The sequence below is a fragment of the Callithrix jacchus genome, chromosome 7 (genome assembly GCF_049354715.1).
Source record: "Callithrix jacchus isolate 240 chromosome 7, calJac240_pri, whole genome shotgun sequence".
NCBI classification, from domain to species: Eukaryota; Metazoa; Chordata; class Mammalia; order Primates; family Cebidae; genus Callithrix; species Callithrix jacchus.
The window spans coordinates 74,554,448-74,573,904 of record NC_133508.1 but is presented as its reverse complement, the minus strand read 5'-3'; the positions used below and the strand labels follow the sequence as shown (position 1 = coordinate 74,573,904).

Here is a 19,457-nt window from a genome sequence, read left to right as displayed (position 1 = left end):
GAGATTGTATGTATCTCATATTAAATCCTCCCCGAAGTCCTGTGGGCGGGTATTACTTCCATTACACAAAAGTGGAGATGTCCACAGTCTGTTGCCCCAAGTCACATAGGTAGTCACTGGTGGATCCAGGGTTCTAATCCGCTTTCCGAAGCCGTGGTTGATATTTTCTCTTTTCTTTCTTTCTTTTTTTTTTGGAAACAGAGTCTTGCTCTGTCGCCCAGGCTGGAGTGCAGTGGCGCGATCTCGGTTCACTGCAACCTCTGCCTCCGGAGTTCAAGCGATTCTCCTGCCTCAGCCTCCTGAGTAGCTGGGATTACAGGCGCGTACAACCACACCCGTCTAATTTTTGTATTTTTAGAACAGAAGGGCTTTTACTATGGTGGTCAGGCTGGTCTCGAATTCCTCACCTCATGATTCTCCCCTGACCCCCGCCTCGACCTCCCGAAGTGCTGGGATAACTACCGTGAGCCACTGTGCAGGCCTTTTTTTAAAAAAATAATTTTTACTTTAAGTTCCAGGATACATGTGCAGAACGCTCAGGTTTGTTACATACGTTTACGTGGGCTGTGTTGATTTGCTGCACCTATTGACCGGTTCTCTTAAGTTCCCTTCCTGACATTTTCAACAAACTTACAAATGCCTATACGTGTGTTTATACTTGGTAATTACCGTATATGCTTACGGTTTTGTTTGTTTCTCTCTCCCACCAGCCTAAGTAAGGACTGAGATGAGATCCTGCCTGCCTTGCTCCCTGCTCCTTCTCAGTTCCGGGCACTTACTATATGTTCAATAAACACTTGGTGAGGAAGAGCAGTCCAATCACAGAAAACACCTGGTGCTAAGGCCTGGCAGCCTGAGAATGGAAGGTGCTTTGGGGAAGTAGCAAGTAATTCCACTTGGAGGAAGTGCCAGGAGAGTAAAACGGCAGGCAAGAGCCCAGGTCCTAAAAAGCCGAATGCCAAGTTACACAGACCTCACCCCGCAGGAAATGCAGCCTATGTAAATGTTTAAGCAGGGGCCTGGGATGAGCAGAGTTTTAGAAAGATGATGCTGGCTGCGGCATCAATAATGGAGTGGAAGGGTAAGATGAGCAGGCTGTTCAGAGGCTAGCGTAGTGGTCCCGGTCAGAGATCTGGCGGCAGGCAGCAGCTTGAGTGGAAAAGGCAAGATTTGCTGCCCGGTTGGATGGAGTGGGGATGGAGAAGCATTTAGGGGCAGGAAGGCATTCGATTTGCGGCAGAGTGACTGGGGGATGGCGGTGGTAAGGTGGTCCACCCATCTAACAGGAAGAGAGAAACGTGCAGCTACAGAACTGTTTGATTTATTTCAATACATACATTTTTCAGACTTAACATCTTAGAAACCCAGGCATATTAAAAAAAAAAAAAGAAAACAACAAAAAAAGAAACCCAGGCATATAATCAAGGCCGGGTGCAGTGGCTCACCCCTGTAATCCCAGCACTTTGGGAGGCTGAGGACGTGGATCACCTGAGGTCAGGAGTTTGAGACCAGCCTGGACAACATGGTGAAGCCCCACCTCTACTAAAAATACAAAAATTAGATGGGCATGGTGGTGGGTGCCTGTAATCCCAACTACTAGGGAGACTGAGGCCGAAGAATTACTGGAACCGGAGAGGTGGAGGTTGTAGTGAGCTGGGATCACACCACTGCACTTCAGTCTGGGCGGTAAGAGCAAAACTCCATCTCAAAAAGAGAAAAAAAAGAAACCCCAGACATATAATCAAAGGTGTGTCATTATTTAATTGACAATTTTTTCTGTCTTCCTTAGTAAAGAATAAAATAATGCTGTTTTACATTTGATGGCATCTCATATTCAATAAATACAGTAGCTCTCCAGCTTTATACCCCCCACAAAACAAAACAGAACAAAAAACATTTGCTGAGTCTCCCCACTCTCTGAATGGAGATTTCTACTTCTTTCCGAGTGGCCCAGGAAAATCCCCAGATGAGTTGTGACTGGGTCCTTTCCCTACGCTTGGCAGCCCTGCTTAAATTTCTGTATACAAATAAGATCCTCACAGTACCCCCATGAGTGGGCAAAACACAAGTCATTATTTCCAATTTTTTTTTCCTTCTTCTTTTTTTTCTTGAGACGATCTTGGCTCACTGCAACCTCCGCCTCCTGGTTTCAAGCAACTCTCCTGCCTCAGCCTTGGGAGTATCTGGGAAGCTGGGATTACAAACAAGCAACACCATGACACCACACCTGGCCAATTTTTGTATTACTATTATTATTATTATTTTTGAGACAGAATCTCATGCAGTCTCGAAATCTCAGCTGGGACTACAGACCCACACAACCACACCCAGCTGATTTTTTTTTTCTTTCTTTTTTTTTTGAGACGGAGTTTCGCTCTTGTTACCCAGGCTGGAGTGCAATGGCACGATCTTGGCTCACCGCAACCTCTGCCTCCTGGGTTCAGGCAATTCTCCTGCCTCAGCCTCCTGAGTAGCTGGGATTACAGTCACGCACCACCATGCCCAGCTAATTTTTTTGTATCTTTAGTAGAGATGGGGTTTCACCATGTTGACCTGGATGGTCTCGATCTCTTGACCTCGTGATCCACCCGCCTCGGCCTCCTGAAGTGCTGGGATTACAGGCTTGAGCCACCCCGCCCAGCCCCATACCCAGCTAATTTTTTGTGTTTTTAGTAGAGACAGGTTTTCACCATTTGGCCAGGATGGTTTCAATCTCTTGACCTGGTGATCCACCCACCACGGCCTCCCGAAGTGCTGGGATTACAGATGTGAGCTACTGCACCTGGCCTCCATTTTATTTTCACAATTTTTTTTTTTTCTTTTTTGAGACAGGGTCTCACCCAGGCTTGGAGTACAGTGGCATGTTCATAGCTCATTGTAACCTCGAACTCCTGGGATCAAGTGATCCTCCCGCCTCAGCCTCCCAGGTAGCTGGGAGTACAGGCGAGTGCCAGCATGCTCGGCTAATTTACTTGTTTTTTGTAGAGATGAGGTCTTGCTATGTTGCCCAGACCATTCTAGAACTCCTGGCTTTAAGGGATCCTACCAGCTTGGCCTCCCAAAGTGCTGAGATTACAGGAAGAAAAATTGGGCTGGGGGCAGTGGCTCACTCCTATAATCTAGCACGTTGGGAGGCCAAGGCAGGATTGCTTGAGCTCAGGAATTGCAGACTAGCCTGGCCACCATAGTGAGATATCATCTCTAGTAAAAATCAAAAAAATTATGTGGAAGGCCAAGGTGGGCAGATCATGAGATCAGGAATTCGAGACTAGCCTGACCAATATAGTGAAACCCTGTCTCTTCTAAAAATGCAAAAATTAGACAGGTGTGGTGATGCATACTTGTAGTCCCAGCTATTCAGGAGGCTGAGGCAGGAGAATCGCTTGAACCTGGGAGGCGGAGGTTGCACTGAGCTGAGATCACACCACTGCACTCCAGCCTAGGCAACAGAGTGAGACTCTGCCACAAAAAAAAAAAAGTTATGCCAGGTCTGGTGGCCCTTGCCTGTAATTCCAGAATTTTGGGAGGACGAGGCAGGAAGATCGCTTGAGTCTAGGAGTTTGAGACCAGGCTGGGAAACATGGCAAAACCCTGTCTCTACAAAAAATCCACAAATTAGCAGGTGTAGGGGCATGCGCCTATAGTCCCAGCTACACATGAGGCTGAGGTGGGAGGATAGTTTTAGCCTGGGAGATCAAGGCTGCAGTGAGCCAAGATCATGCCACTGCACTCCAGCTTTGATGACACAGGAAGACACTGTCTCAAAAAAAAAGCTTTGTCCAGGTGCAGTGGCTCACAACTGTAATCCCACCATTTTGGGAGGCCAAGGCGGGCAGATCACCCCGAGGTTAGGAATTCAAGACCAGCCTGGCCAACATGGTGAAAGACCAGCTTTACTAAACATACAAAAATTGGCCAGGCATGGTGGCACACACCTGTAATCCCAGCTACTTGGGAGGCTGAGGCAGAGGAATCACTTGAACACAGGAGGTAGAGGTTGCTGTGAGCTGAGATCATACCACTGCACTCCAGCCTGTGCCACACAGCGAGATTCCGTCTCAAAAAAAAAAGAAAAGAAAAGAAAAAAAAAAAACACAAAACTTCGAATGTGGCTTTTGTTCTGAGAGGAAAAAAAAAATTAACCATGGTGGTTGCACCTACCTGTGGGGCCATGGGGGTGGAGGCTGCAGTGAGCCATGATTACAGCCACTCCACTCCAGCCTGGGGCAACAGAGAAAGACCCTATCTTAAAAAAGAAAGAAAGAAAAAGAAAAAAGTGAACAATAGGTAAATTACTAAAAATTTGATGTATTATGTCCTCCTCATTCTTTTTTGTTTAACATAAATGTACACATACATATTTTCAGTTTTAAATTTATTTTTAAATTGAAAAATAATACAAATAAATGTTTAAAAATAACTTTTCTCTGGGCCAGTGGCACGTACCTGTAGTCCCAGCTACTCCGGAGGCTGAGGTGGGAGGATCACTTGAGGCCAGGAGTTCTGGGCTGCAGTGCGCGATGCCCATCTGGTGTCCGCACTAAGTTCAGCATCAATATGGTGACCTTCCGGGAGTGGGGGACCACCAGATTGTCTAAGGAGGGGTGAACCGGCCCAGGTTGGAAATGGAGCAGGTCAAAACTCCCATGCCTATCATTAGTGGGATCGCGCTTGTGAATAGCCACTGCACTCTAGCCTGGGCAACATAGCATGACCCTATCTCTTAAAGAAATAGTAAGTTTTCAGCTGGGTTCAGTGGTTCACACCTGTAATATCCACACTTTGGGAGGCTGAGGCGGGTAGATTTGAGGTCAGGAGTTTGAGGCCAGCCTGGCCAATATGGTGAAAGCCCATCTGTACTAAAAATACAAAAATTAGCCGGGTATGGTGGCACACACCTGTAGTCCCAGCTACTCAGGAGGCTGAGGCAGAAGAATCACTTGAACCCAGGAGGCGGAGGTTGCAGTGAGCCGAGGTCGCACCACTGCACTCCAGCCTGGGCAACTAAGCAAGATTCTATCTCAAAAAAAAAAAAAAGCCTGGGTGTGATGCCTCACACCTATAACCCTGTAGTCCCAACACTGGGAGCCTGAGGTGGGAGGATCACTTGAGCCCAGGAATTTGAGACCAGCCTGGGCAACACAGCAAGACCTTTTCTCTAAATAAATAAATAATAACTTTTCATGTTGTGCTTGGGGTGTATACAAAGCAAAGTCTCCCTCCCATATCAGATCTCCAACGCTATGTGCTCAGGAGCAACCACTGTTTACTGTTACTTGGATATCCTTACAGAAATAATGTCTCTGCACATCATTTTTTATACACGCTTGTGCCTCTAGCTCCTCTCAGTTCTTGTGGCCGTCTCTCCATATGAGTTCATACACAGTGTTTAACAGTTTCATTGAGGCGTAATTTATATACCACAAAATTCACCCATTTTAAGAGTACAATGCAATTAATTTTAGCAAAGTGAGTAGAGTTATGCAACTATCACCACAATCCAATCTTGGAACATTTCTGCCAGTCCAAAAAGGATTCCTTGCGTGCGTTTGCAGTCACTTCCAATCTCACCTCCAGTCACAGGCAACCACCCATAGACTTTCTGCCTCCATAGATTTGCCTTTGCTAAATTAGGTTTAGCCTAAAGCTGCCTCCTTACATGTTTTAAATTTAGCCTAAAGGTTTCTCTGTACATCGTGAACTATAACCTAAATGGAGTTGTCGACAGACTGTAGCCTACTCTTTGCCAATTGTTGAGGTTTGGCCAATCAAACATGGTAAACTATGCAACCATGTTCAAAGAAGGCAAAGGCCAAGCCGTAACCAGTGTTTTTCTTTTGCTTTTCTTTTCTTTTCTTTTTTTTTTTTTTTTTGCCCAGGGGCATGCTAATCTTCTTTGTATGGTTCCAGTTTTAGTATATGTGCTGCCATAGTGAGCACCAGTGTTTTTCTTTTAACACCTTTCTGGACATTTTATCTGGACACACATTGTTGTTTTTCTGCCTGGCTTCTTTCACTTAGCATGATGCCTTCATGGTTCATCATTGTAGTGTTACTTTATTGCTGAATAATGTTCCATTGTACTGTATAGATATACCACATTGGATCCATTCACATTGGATCCATTCAACAGTTAATGGACTCTTGGGTTGCATCCGGTTTTTGTCTGTTATGAATAATGCTGCTGTTAACATATAAATACATGGACTTTTTGCATTTCTCTACAAGTGGAGATAAATAGACACAGTCTTTTTTTTTTTTTAAAGGCCATATAGCATTTCACATAAGGTCTTCCACTGCTTGGATGCACAGACTTTATTTTATTTATTTCATATTTTGACAGAGTCTCGCTCTGTCATCCAGCTGGGAGTACAATGGCGCGATCTCGGCTCACTGCAACCTCCACCTCCCAGGTTCAAGTGATTCTCCTGCTTCAGCCTCTCGAGTAGCTGGGACTACAGTCACGCACCACGCCCGGCTAATTTTTTTGTATTTTTAGTAGAGACGTGGTTTCACTGTGTTAGTCAGGCTGGTCTTGATCTCCTGACCTCATTGGATGCACAGTATTTTATTTAACATATCCTCTACCGATAGGTTCCTTCTACACATCAATTTCTTTTTCTTTTCTTTCTTTCTTTTTTTTTTTGAGACTGAGTCTTGCTGTGTCACACAGGCTGGAGTGCAGTGGTACAATCTCAGCTCACTGCAACCTCTGCTTCCTGGGTTCAAGCGATTCTCCCGCTTCAGTCTACCAAGTAGGTGGGACTACAGGCACCTGCCACCATGCCCGGTTAATTTTTTTTTTTTTTTTTAGTAGAGACGGGGTTCCACCATGTTGACCAGACCGCAAGTGAGCCGCTGGCCTTGGCCTCCCAAAGTGCTGAGATTACAGGCGTGAACCACCGCGCCCGGCCTCACTTGAGAATTTCTTTTAAAACACCACCATTGGTGGCTCCGGCCTGTAATCCCAGCACTTTGGGAGGCCAAGGCGGTTGGATCACAAGGTCAGGAGATCGAGACCATCCTGGCCAACATAGCGAAACCCTGTCTCTACTAAAATACAAAAAAAATTAGCTGGGTGTGGTGGCGCACGCCTATCGTCCCAGCTACTCGGGAGACTGAGGCAGGAGAAGTGCTTGAACCCGGGAGGCAGAGGTTGCAGTGAACCAAGATCGCGCCGCTGCACTCCAACTTGGCGACAGAGCAAGACTCCGTTTCAAAAAAAAAAAAAAACCCACCAGCAAAACCCCACTATTCCCATTTCACTGAGAAAGACACTGAGGTCCAGAGAAGGAGCAAACGTTCTGATAATTCATGCTGAAAACTGCGCCCTCAAATTCCGGTTTCCCAGCTCCCATCCGGACTCCAACTGCTCGCACAGTCCACACAGGGTACCTGTCCGCCCAGCCGGCACCCGCAAGCCCCGGGAAGCCCGCCGCTGAACCTCAAGTTCTTGGATTTTCCTATGCCACCTGGAGGAATCTGCAAACCTCTTGGCGTCCGTCCACCACACCTCCGACCAGCAGGTGGCACTGTTGCCATCTCGATAACATAGACTCGTCCTCCTTGTGGTGCTCATGTTTTCCTAAGTCCCTGGACACTTCCGGCACTGGAGGAACTTTGGTGCGGCCGGATGCGCAACGTGGGGACTCAGGCGCGCAAGGCGGCACGGGTTGTTTCCGCCTTGTAGGTGGTCTGTATTGAGAGTCCGCGGCGAAGGGAAGATGGAGACGATACTGGAGCAACAGCGGCGCTATCATGAGGAGAAAGAACGGCTCATGGACGTCATGGCCAAAGAGATGCTCACTAAGAAGTCCACGGTAAGTTGGGTCTGGTCAGGGGCTGCGTGTGAGGCTGGGCCTCTATCCCGTGTTTGACCTCTGAGAGCTTGCTTTGGGCCTCAGTCTCCCCACGCTCCGCCCCCGTCTCCTCCGGAGCTCCGTCTCCGAGCTCCGGTCTTGGTAACCTCCTCCCGGAGTCCAGTGCCCCAAAGGCCTTTCCGCCTCAGCTGCTAAAACCTGAGCCGGTGAGCTCCGCCCTCGGGCGGCCTTTTCTACTCCGGAACGTAAACTAACGGCGTTTGTGTCACCGTTTGTTTTTTCAGCTCCGGGACCAGATCAATTCTGATCACCGCACTCGGGCCATGCAAGATGTGAGTGCGCTGCTGTCTGCCTCTTTTTGGGTCGGCGAGGGCGGGAAAAGAGAGGGGAAGTGAAGTGCTTGTCTCAGCATGAGCCCTGGCCAAAGGTAACCGGATTGGCCAGTCGAGGGCTCTCTGTCTGGGCAGTCCACCGGCTGCCGAACGTGAGGGTGCTTCCTCACTTCTCTGAATGGGGAACTCTTACGCATTCTTAATTACTCGGGAAGATGCCCATTCTTTTAGTTTCTTTTCTTTTTTTTTTTTTTTTTTTGAGACGGAGTCTCGCTGTTGTTACCCATACTGGAGTGCAATGGCACGATCTCGGCTCACCGCAACTTCTGCCTCCTGGGTTCAAGCAATTCTCCTGCCTCAGCCTCCCGAGTAGCTGGGACTACGGGTGCGCGCCACCATCCCCAGCTAATTTTTGTATTTTTAGTAGAGACGGGGTTTCACCTTGTTGACCAGGATGGTCTCGATCTCTTGACCTCGTGATCCACCCGCCTCGGCCTCCTAAAGTGCTGGTATTAAAGGCGTGAGCCACGGCGCCCGGCTCTTTTCTTTTCTTTTTTGAGACCGAGTTTTGCTCTTGTTGCCCAGACTGGAGTGCGGTGGCGTGATCTGGGCTCACTGCAACCTCCACTTTCCGGGTTCAAGCGATTCTCCTGTCTCAGCCTACCGAATAGGGGGATTACAGGCGGCTGCCGCTACACCTGGCTAATTTTTTGTGTTTTTGTAGGATGGGTTTCACCATGTTGACCAGGATGATGTCGAACTCCTGACCTCGTGATCCACCCACCCCAGCCTCCCAAAGTACTGGGATTACAGACATGAGCCACCGCGCCCTGCCTACAAGTGCACATTCTTTTTTTTTTTTTTTTTTTTTTTTTTTAATATTTTTGAGACGGAGTTTCACTGTTATTACCCAGGCTGGAGTGCAATGGCGTGATCTCGGCTCACCGCAACCTCCGCCTCCTGGGTTCAAGCAATTCTCCTACCTCAGCCTCCCGAGTAGCTGGGACTACAGGCTGCGCCACCATGCCCAGCTAAGTTTTGTATTTTTAGTAGAGACGGGGTTTCTCATGTTGACCAGGATAGTCTCGATCTCTTGACCTAGTGATTCACCCACCTCGCCCTCCCAAAGTGCTGGGATTATAGGCGTGAGCTACCGCGCCTGGCCCAAGTGCACATTCTTACAGCATCCCGTATCCCTTGGATGTGCAAACAATAGTTATGAGGAATCTATGACACAAGTGCACAGCTACAATCCTTCTCTTAAAAAAAAAACATATATTAGTGTTTTTCTGTCAGGATACTGTTTTAAAGTTTTTTGGACTACTAAACTGCATTTGCCTTGTAATTGCTCAATTTATTACTTTAAAAAAAGATGTTATATAAATTATAAAAATTGGGTGATGAGTAAATGGAAGTTATGCTACCTTCCTTACTCTTAACGTATGTTTGAAACCTGTTTAAAAAGGAATAAAAGACCTACTTGGATCTTCTGATTTACAGGAGAGAATCAGATTACAAGCCCTCAGCCCCAAAATACTCTGAAAACTAAGGATTTTTTTTCCCTTGGGTGATTATTTGATGTCAAAATCTGACTTGACCTCACTTGGTAGTAAAACCTGGCCTGAACCTGGGATAGGCTTTTTATAGTCTTTTATTTATCCCACTTAGTAGATAAGGCATAAGGTTTACTGCAGAACTGTGTGCTTCAGATTCCACTAGGGATGTTACATAATATATGATACCTTTTCTGAACTTAAAAAATTCCAAATTCTGAAACAAACCTGGTCCCCAAAGTTTTGGAGGCATGACTACATACCTGTACCATCCTGAATTAATATACTTTGACTCCAAAGGAAGCCTATGTAATGTTTATTTAGCCTGCCTGCTCCTCAGTCAAGCTTTTTGAAATGGTGAATATCATTATCTTTGAGGATTTTAGGTGGGAACTGTGTTTAGCCAATGAGGATGAATCTGTTACAGACAGAGTTAGGCATTGGTGGTATGTAAAGATAGGAGCCACCTCTTAAATGATATCATTTTGGTAATCTTCCAGTCAACCTATTTAAAAAACTAACCTGGAATCAGGGCTGTGTGTTAAAAGGTACTAGGAAGTACAGGAACTGTTAAGACCATATCCATGTCTCTTGAGGTTGCCCTTGGGCTTTGACTGGAGAGCCCTTGTTGTTTGCTTAGCTCTACAGTTGTGCAAATTGTGTCGTTCTGATGGTTTTGTATTTGCCTTTCAGAGGTATATGGAGGTCAGTGGGAACCTGAGGGATTTGTATGATGATAAGGATGGGTAAGTGACAGTCACAGCTAATCTAAGAATTGGTGTTTCTGAGGAACCCTAGTTAGAGGACTGACTTTGTGCTCTATCTTCTTTGAATTTTTCCTGAAATTGCAGATTACGAAAGGAGGAGCTCAATGCCATTTCAGGACCCAATGAGTTTGCTGAATTCTATAATAGACTCAAGCAAATAAAGGAATTCCACCGGAAGCACCCAAATGAGGTATGAGAAAAGAATAGGTCTTTTCTCCAGACCTATTCTTAAAGCATACTAAAGGAAAGGAGTAAAGGAAACTGGACATGTGCTATTCTAATGAACTTCAAGAAAGAACTTGACATTTAGCTGCAAGGACCATAGTTAGCTAACATTCTACAACTGCAGTGTTTTCAGCATCCCCCCTCATCTTTTAAGCCAAGGCCGCATTTCATGTGCGGCCCCCAACCAGTGACTGAGCACAGTTTGGGTACTGGGCCAGCAATTTGGTCCACTGTGAGACTCCTCTGATTATTAGTCTTTGCTCCACAGCTCCCTGTTGGGTTGGTCAAGATTTTGTCCAATCTGCATGTGGTTTAGGCTATCCTGGCCTAATCCTGCTTTCTCTTCCTTTTTACCTTCACAGAAATTACTCTTCCCAATAAATTGTGCTTCTAACTCTGTCTTGAAGTCTTCTACCTAGAGGATCCAGTTAACAAGATAATTTTACTCATTTCCAAAGTTCATTTCACATTAAGGATTCAGCTCAGAGGCAAACTCTTTCATGAAATATTTTTCCTAGTCTGCCTTCTGCCGAAAATCAGTCTTTCTTTATGATCCTATTGGTTTTTTTGTTTTGAGATAGAGTCTTACTCTATCACCCAAGCTGGAGTGTAGTGGTGAACCACTCTGTCTTTGGGTTTAAGTGATTCTTCTGCCTCAGCCCTCAAGTAGCTGGGATTACAAGGCAGGCAGATGCCACGTCCAACTTTTTTTTTTTTTTTTTTTTTTTTTTTTGAGACAAAGTCTTGTTTTTGTCGCCCACGCTGGAGTGCAATGGCTCGATCTCAGATCACTGCAACCTCTGCCTCCCAGGTTCAAATGATTCTCTTGCTTCAGCCTTCTGAGTAGCTGGGATTACAGGCACCTGCCACCACACCTGGCTAATTTCTTTGTGTTTTTAGTAGAGGCAGGGTTTCACTACATTGGCCAGGCTGGTCTGGAACTCCTGATCTCAAATGATCTGCCTGACTTGGCCTCCCAAAATGTTGGGATTACAGATGTGCACCCCTATACCCGGCCCCTAATGTATTTTATGACAATAAATGTCTGCCCTGCCATACCGTAATGTAAAGAGCAGGATTTATGTCTCAATTATCTAGAACCCACACGGCACTTTACACAGCTGACCAAAGGGGTCAATGGGGCAAGATATGGCTGCAGGGAGGGTGGAGAAGGATGAGTCAAAAGATTATTCTGAGTTTTTGTGACTATAACTAGAAAGTTGTTTGTTCTCTTGATAGAAATAAAAGGCTAGCCATGGTGGCTCATACCTGTAATCCCAGCACTTTGGGAGGCTGAGGCAGGTGGATCACCTGAAGTCAGGAGTTCAAGACTAGCCATGGCCAACATGGTGCAACCCCATTTCTACTAAAAATACAAAACTTAGCTGGGCATGGTGGCAGTTGCCTGTAACCCCAGTTACTCAGGGGGCTGAGGCAGTGAGCCAAGATCACGCCATTGTACTCCAGCCTGGGCAACAAGAATGAAACTGTGTCTCAAAAAAAAAAGAAAGAAAGAAAAGAAAAGGAATAAGGAGGTAACCCATTTGCCATAAGAAATAAGTTTTTATATATGTAAATTTTTAAATAGAGGTATATCTAGGAATAGAAATGTCTCTTGAGCAGTTACCGCCACACAAGAAGTAAAGGCTTATGATTTAGAATTGGGAATCATCACATTGATTTGTTGGTTGATAAATCCTTGAGTTCTGAGGCAAGAGAATGTGAAGGGAGTCTGTCAGAGCCTCTCCATATGCCTTGGAGCTCACTTGTAATAAGGTGGGTCATAAAAAAAGGGCCTGGGAAGACCTTCATCACTGCTCCAGGTGTTGTCAAAAGAGAGATTCAGAAAGGCAGTCATGGTTACCGATTGATAACTTCCAGGATGGCTATTTAATTCAAGTAGTAGGAATAGAAATCTGGTCACAAGGTAAAGATGGGTAATGGAGAAGTAGAGGTATGGAATGTGGAATGTGCATTGGAAAGGCTGGTAGGGGCCGGAAGCAGTGCCTCATGCCTGTAATCCCAGCACTTTGGGAGGCTGAGGTGGGTGGATCACCTGAGGTCAGTTGTTCAAGACCATCCTGGCTAACATGGTGAAACCCCATCTCTACTAAAAATAGAAAAAATTAGCTGAGCGTGGTGCGACACGTCTGTAGTCCCAGCTACTTGGGAGGCTGAGGCAGGAGAATCGCTTGAACTCGGGAGGTGGAGATTGCAGTAATCATTCCACAGTACTCCAGCCTGGAGACGGAGTGAGACTTCATCTCAAAAAAAACAAAAAAGCATACATGTTTGAAGGAGCACAGGGAAAAAGGAAGATATTAAATATAGCAAAAAAAAAAAAAAAAGAGGCTATTTATTGTAGTGCAGAGGTAAATGAAGGCACCCTCATGCACATAGCCCCATTGAAGGATAGAATGTGAGGTCTTCTGCTAACCAAGAGAGAATAGATAAATACCATTCTGTTGTGTTAACCTTATTCCAGCCATGGTCAAAAGGTGATGAGGAATAAATGGTTGAATGACTGATTAGAAGGATGTCCAAGGTATACCAAGTGCCAGAAACAGGTCTTTATGTAAAAAATAAAAATCTGTGCAGGCATGAATGTGCTTGTACAAATACATATATTTAAATCCATAGAGCAGTGGTTTCCAAACTTTGTGCATATTTGAGTCACCTGGGGATTTTTAAAAAGTACTGATACTTAACCATCCTCTGATTTAATTGGTATTGGGTGCATCAGGATTTTTTTTTTTAAACTCCCCCAGGTGATGCTAATGTGCAGCAAAGTTTGGCAATCACTGGCATAGAAAAAACTGTTACAGTGGTTACCTGTTCCGAGGATAATTAATAAAGGTGGACTTTTGTTTTTTCTTTTTGTATTGTTTGAGGTTTTCTGAGCATATGTTACTTTAGTGAGTTTTACTCAAGCAGTATAAAAGTGAGGGGAGAACAAGGTAATTGAAGAACTACTGTTCTGGGTAGACTCTTAGTGAAAAATCAAGGCCATATATAGCATCAGAAGTCCAACTTTCTGTGTACTTCATTTCTGTGATCTTGTAACTTTTACATTGAAAATTCTACCTGAGGCTGGGCGTGGTGGCTCATGCCTGTAATCTCAGCACTTCGGGAGGCTGAGACAGGCAGATCACTGGAGCTTAGGAGTTTGAGACCAGCCTGGGCAACATGGCAAAAACCTGTCTCTACTAAAAATATAAGAATTAGTCAGGTGTGGTGGAGTGCCTGTAATCTCAGCTACTTGGGTGGCTGAGGCAGGAGAATCGCTTGAACCCAGGAGATGGAGGCTGCAGTAAGCCAAGATTGTGCCACTGCACTCCAGCCTGGGCAACAGAGCGAGAGTCCATCTCAAAAAACAAAAAAAATGAGGGCCGGGCGCGGTGGCTCACGCCTGTAATCCCAGCACTTTGGGAGGCTGAGGCGGGTGGATCATGAGGTTGATACCATCCTGGTCAACATGGAGAAACCCCGTCTCTACTAAAAATACAAAAAATTAGCTGGGCATGGTGGCAGGGGCCTGTAATCCCAGCTACTCAGGAGGCTGAGGCAGGAGAATTGCCTGAACCCAGGAGGTGGAGGTTGCGGTGAGCCAAGATCATGCCATTGCACTCCAGCCTGGGTAACGAGTGAAACTCTGTGTCAAAAAAAAAAAAAGAGAAAGAAAGAAAAATCCACCTGAGCTTTCACTTTTCCCTTCAGATCTGTGTGCCAATGTCAGTGGAATTTGAAGAGCTCCTGAAGGCTCGAGAGAATCCAAGTGAAGAGGCACAAAGTGAGTAGAGGTGAACATTTCATTCAACACCAGCAGCAGTTACAGGTCATGCAGCCATGGCCTCAGATATTGATAACCAGGTTTTCTTGTTGGTTTTGTCTTTGCTGCTTTCTGGGCTAGAGTGACATTCTAAATTGGTCTTGGGCAAAATGTTTCTTTTGTTCTCTCCTACCTAAAATTTACTGGCTTGGAAAGCCAAGCATTATTCACTTTAGTTCACAATACTAAAATGAGTCAGCCCATGTTACCTTGTAAGAGAACACTCACTTTTGATCTCACTTATTGGAGGTTATATTGTGAGCACAGGGAGGATATTTGGGTGACATGCTGCCTCAAGAAACTAGGAACAAGCAGTCCATTTGAAAAGGTAAGTTCAAGAGAGTGGTCTGTAGAATCTGAATCATTGATGTATTTGATTCCCTCAGACTTGGTGGAGTTCACAGATGAAGAGGGATATGGTCGTTACCTTGATCTCCATGATTGTTACCTCAAGTACATTAACCTGAAGGCATCTGAGGTAAGACCTGGGAGAGGAGAGAGAGATTCTGATTCTAGAGGTAAGTCAGGACACTAGGCTGGGACTGCTAGACGTGAAGCCATTGTAGAGTGTCTTGTGTTTTCAAACTGTTATGTAAATAATATCAAAGAGGTGATAATGAAATACTATTCAAAATGAAAATTTTCTACAGTGAAAACATTTATTAATAAATTTTATTTTTATTTTATTTTTTTTGAGATGGAGTTTCGCTCTTGTTACCCAGGCTTGAGTACAATGGCGCGATCTCGGCTCACCGCACCCTCAGCCTCCTGGGTTCAAGCAATTCTCCCGCCTCAGCCTCCTGAGTAGCTGGGATTACAGGCACGTGCTACCATGCCCAGCTAATTTTTTGATTTTTAGTAGAGACGGGGTTTCATCATGTTGACCAGGATGGTCTCGATCTCTTGACCTAGTGATCCACCTGCCTTGGCCTCCCAAAGTGCTGGGATTACAGGCTTGAGCCACCACGCCCGGCCAATAAATAGTATTTTTTTATTTTGAGATGGGGTCTTACCATGTTGTCCAGTCTGTAATGCAATGGTGTGATCTTTGCTCACTGCAACCTCCACTTCTGGGCTCAGCCTTCTGAGTAATTGAGACTGAGACTACCACCACACTTGGCTAGGTTTTTTTTTTTTTTTTTTTTTTTTGTAAAGATGGGGTTTTGCAGTGTTGCCCAGTCTGGTCTCAAACTCCTCACCTCAAGTGATTCTCCTTTTTCGGCCTCCCACAGTGTTGGAATTACAGGCATGAGCCATTGTGCCCAGCCCATTATCAATACAACAAGTTTTGTTTTTTTTTTTTTTGAGATAGGGTTTGTTTGTTTTTCTTTCTTTTTTTTTTTTTTTTTTTTTTTCTGAGACAGAGTTTCCCTCTGTCACCAGGCGCCAGGCTGGAGTGCAGTGGCGCAGTCAATCTTGGCTCACTGCAACCTTCGCCTGGGTTCAAGTGATTTTTCCGCCTCAGCCTCCCGAGTAGCTGGGACCACAGGTGCGTGCCACCACGCCCGGCTAATTTTTTGTATTTTTAGTAGAGACGGGGTTTCACCATGGCCAGGATGGTCTCGATCTCTTGACCTTGTGATTCGCCCACCTTGGCCTCCCAAAGTGCTGGGATTACAGGCGTGAGCCACTGTGCCTGGCCTAAAATTCTTATTTTTAAAAATAATTATCACGTTCCTGTTTTAGGTACGTGGAAGATAAAACAACTTGATCTTTCTGTCAGCAAAAAGCTATTTAATGTCTTTTCTTAAAGATGTTTAAACATAGCTTATCACATTAATGTCTTTTCTTAAAGATGTTTAAACATAGCTTATCACAAGAGATGAGGTTTAATATGACAATATCAGAAGAGTCACCAGGAAATACATGATTAGATTCTTCATGGAGTTGTGAGGAAATGTCCCAGAAGTACAGTGCCCAAACTTGAAGTTCCATGGGGGCAGGTCAGGTCCCTTGTCTGTTTTGTTGTCTTCTATACCCTGTACTTGGTACAAAGATGCTCAATAAGTGGTTACGTGTGTGAGTAAATGGCAACTTTCAGGACCTTACTTTAGGATATTAGAGTCTTTAACCAAGAGCCCAGCATGAGGTAATGATCAACAAATGTTTCCTTTAGTTTACTGTTTATTAATGTGATCTTTATTTTGTAAAGTTAATTATGTCTGATATTTGCCTGATATGTTTATTTTGTAAAGTTAGTTATGTCTGATATATTCCTACTTTATTTTGTAAAGTTAATTATGTCTGATATTTTACGGTCCAGTGAAATTAACACTCCAAATTGTAGTAGGATTGAATTATGGGAAAGCAAAAAAACCAAAATGGCCAGCCCTTGTTACCTTGTTAGAAAACACTCAATTTTGATCTCACTTAGGAGGTTATAACTTGTTCCAGTATAAATACCTAACTAAATTTTGTATCATTTCTTTCCTCTTTTCAGAAGCTGGATTATATCACATACCTGTCCATTTTTGACCAATTATTTGACATTCCTAAAGAAAGGAAGAATGCAGAATATAAGAGGTAGGTGTTAAGAGCTTCTATGCCTCTCCTGGATTTGATTAGAAGACAGTGTGAAGGTTTTGAGGGTGAAGTTACGAATTAGTTGCTTGGAAGGCATACATGAAGGCGTACTTCCTTCATACATGAAGGTTTATTGGAGGCTAAGGATTATAAATGATGTGGTTTTAAAACCTTCGAGATACTCTGGTTGTGGGCAAGGGTGTATCTGTGGACATATCTTCTATCTTATGCCCATACTGTTCTTAATTTTGTCTCACTGTAGAAGGAACTCTCCCACTCTGGGACTTCTGTGTTTTTGGAGTTTAATGGGAAAAAAATTAGACTTTCTCAGATTGTGACTGGAGTGAGATGCTTGGGTATGATGTATAAGTGAAAAATGTATGTTTTTGTTAGTTGCTCCCCTTATTAGTGATTTTATACCCTTTCTCTCTTTTTCTTATTTTCATTTTCCTGAAATATTTTCTGTGCGAGATTAGCATTATTTCATGAGAATAAAAGGAGGTAGGAAAGGTCAGAATCAAAATGATATGTCAAGAAAAAAGTCCGTTATAGGTTCATTTAAAAATGATTATTAAAAAATACTATTACTAGAATTATAAGTACTATTTATTCTACAGGGAATATAACAAGATACCAAAAATATAAACCCTTTTTGCTTTCTCTTTGTTACGTGTTCCTCTGTAGATACCTAGAGATGCTGCTTGAGTACCTTCAGGATTACACGGATAGAGTGAAGCCTCTCCAAGATCAGAATGAACTTTTTGGGAAGATTCAGGCTGAGTTTGAGAAGAAATGGGAGAATGGGACCTTTCCTGGATGGCCGGTGAGCTACAGTGGGGTGTGAATGGTGGACATGCCAGGGAATTGAACTGATTATTTTCCTTTATCTTGAGCTTCCACTTTAGGGCATTAGGTATCAATTCCTTGGTATCATTTGTGACCATGAGGTATTCCCTGCCGAGTATGCTAGGTTTTTCTGTGTGTACTTTGGAGCAAGATTATCAGGGCCCACTTGCCTTGGACTGTGCCCAGATTTTCGCCAATCATATCATTACTGCCATGTGGTTTCTGCTTACCAAAAGCTTATTCAATCATATGTTAGGAATCTGTATTCTTGCTTGTGGGGATAAACCTGAGTTTTTCCTGAACTCCCCAGGCAGGGAATGTGGACCAACTTTACCTTCATCCTAAACCTGTTTTGTTTTTTTGTTTTTTGGAAGCAAGTTTTCCATCTTGCTCCTAGGCTGGAGTGCAGTGGCACAATCATACCTCACTGCTGCAGCCTCAACTGCCTGGACTCAAGAGATCCTCCCACTTTAGACTCCTGAGTAGTTGGCACATGCCACCATACCCAGCTAATTCATGTATTTTTTTGTAGAGATGGGGTTTCACCATGTTGCTGTGGCTGATCTCTTAACTTCTGAGCTCCAGCAGTTCACCCACCTTGGCCTCTCAAAGTGTTGAGATTACAGTTGTGAGCCACCACGCCCGGCCTAAACCTGGACCTTAATAAATAACATGTTGTTCTTCTTTCCAGAAAGAGACAAGCAGTGCTCTGACCCATGCTGGAGCCCATCTTGACCTCTCCGCATTCTCCTCCTGGGAGGTATGTTTCCTTCAGCGGTAGTACTGTTCTCCCTGTCTATCTTTCAGAGGGACCACTTGCTCTCCTGTCTTTAATACCGTGGTTGTGTTGTGATAAGGCACTCTTTCCTGGGATCAAGCATCTACAAAGAAGGTAGCAAGGTAAAAAGAAAAAAATAACTACTTGGGAAACTGAAATAATCGCTCTAACTACATTAAGCTGTAGTAACAGTAATAGTTAATACCAGTATGTTTAAGTCTGAAGATGACTACAGGCTCAGTCCTCTGGAGAGTTTAGACTTACTGCCAGATCGGCTATGAAATGTGTGGTCCTGCCACAGCCTCAGGAACACCCACCCACTGGCCTGCATTTGTTGTTTCCCAAAAATCTCAATTGTACTTTTTCTCTTTGTACAGGAGTTGGCCTCTCTGGGTTTGGACAGATTGAAATCTGCTCTCTTAGCTTTAGGCTTGAAATGTGGCGGGTAAGGAATGGTTTTTCTATCAAAACTGTTTGATTTACTGTGTGTTTGCACAGTCTTCTAAGTAGCTCTGATTACGTATTTTTTTCTGTTGCTCCAAACTGCAAAAATAAGCAAGCCTGTGTGATAAAGTAACCCTGAAATCCTTTGCCTGTTCTGTCTCCTTAGGACCCTAGAAGAGCGAGCCCAGAGACTATTCAGCACCAAAGGAAAGTCCCTGGAATCACTTGATACCTCTTTGTTTGCCAAAAATCCCAAGTCAAAGGGCACCAAGCGGTGAGTGGCTGGGGTAGCACCTCTCTTTGTGGCTTTTGAATGTCATTCCCATGCACAATTTTTAAC

At 44.4% G+C, this 19,457-nt stretch overlaps 1 protein-coding gene and 1 pseudogene across 3 annotated transcripts in view; one reads left to right on the top strand and one right to left on the bottom strand.

Moving 5' to 3' along the window:
* Window positions 1-5,871: 5,871 nt before the first annotated feature.
* On the bottom strand, window positions 5,872-5,940 carry LOC118143428 (U6 spliceosomal RNA; annotated as a pseudogene).
* Window positions 5,941-7,668: 1,728 nt separating this feature from the next.
* Window positions 7,669-19,457, top strand: part of SF3A3 (splicing factor 3a subunit 3) — a 29,712-nt gene continuing 17,923 nt past the window's right edge. The window contains exons 1-11 of one of the 3 annotated variants that reach the window (XM_002750627.6): window positions 7,669-7,820; window positions 8,105-8,152; window positions 10,399-10,451; window positions 10,557-10,662; window positions 14,415-14,487; window positions 14,913-15,004; window positions 16,967-17,049; window positions 17,734-17,872; window positions 18,587-18,655; window positions 19,051-19,118; window positions 19,284-19,391. In XM_002750627.6, the coding sequence (XP_002750673.1) occupies window positions 7,725-7,820; window positions 8,105-8,152; window positions 10,399-10,451; window positions 10,557-10,662; window positions 14,415-14,487; window positions 14,913-15,004; window positions 16,967-17,049; window positions 17,734-17,872; window positions 18,587-18,655; window positions 19,051-19,118; window positions 19,284-19,391 (935 nt within the window). In that variant the 5' untranslated portion in view covers window positions 7,669-7,724. Of the gene's footprint in view, window positions 7,821-8,104; window positions 8,153-8,876; window positions 10,452-10,556; window positions 10,663-14,414; window positions 14,488-14,912; window positions 15,005-16,966; window positions 17,050-17,733; window positions 17,873-18,586; window positions 18,656-19,050; window positions 19,119-19,283; window positions 19,392-19,457 lie in introns of all 3 variants that reach the window. The other 2 variants (XM_078331277.1, XM_017974575.4) reach the window with 2 other exon arrangements.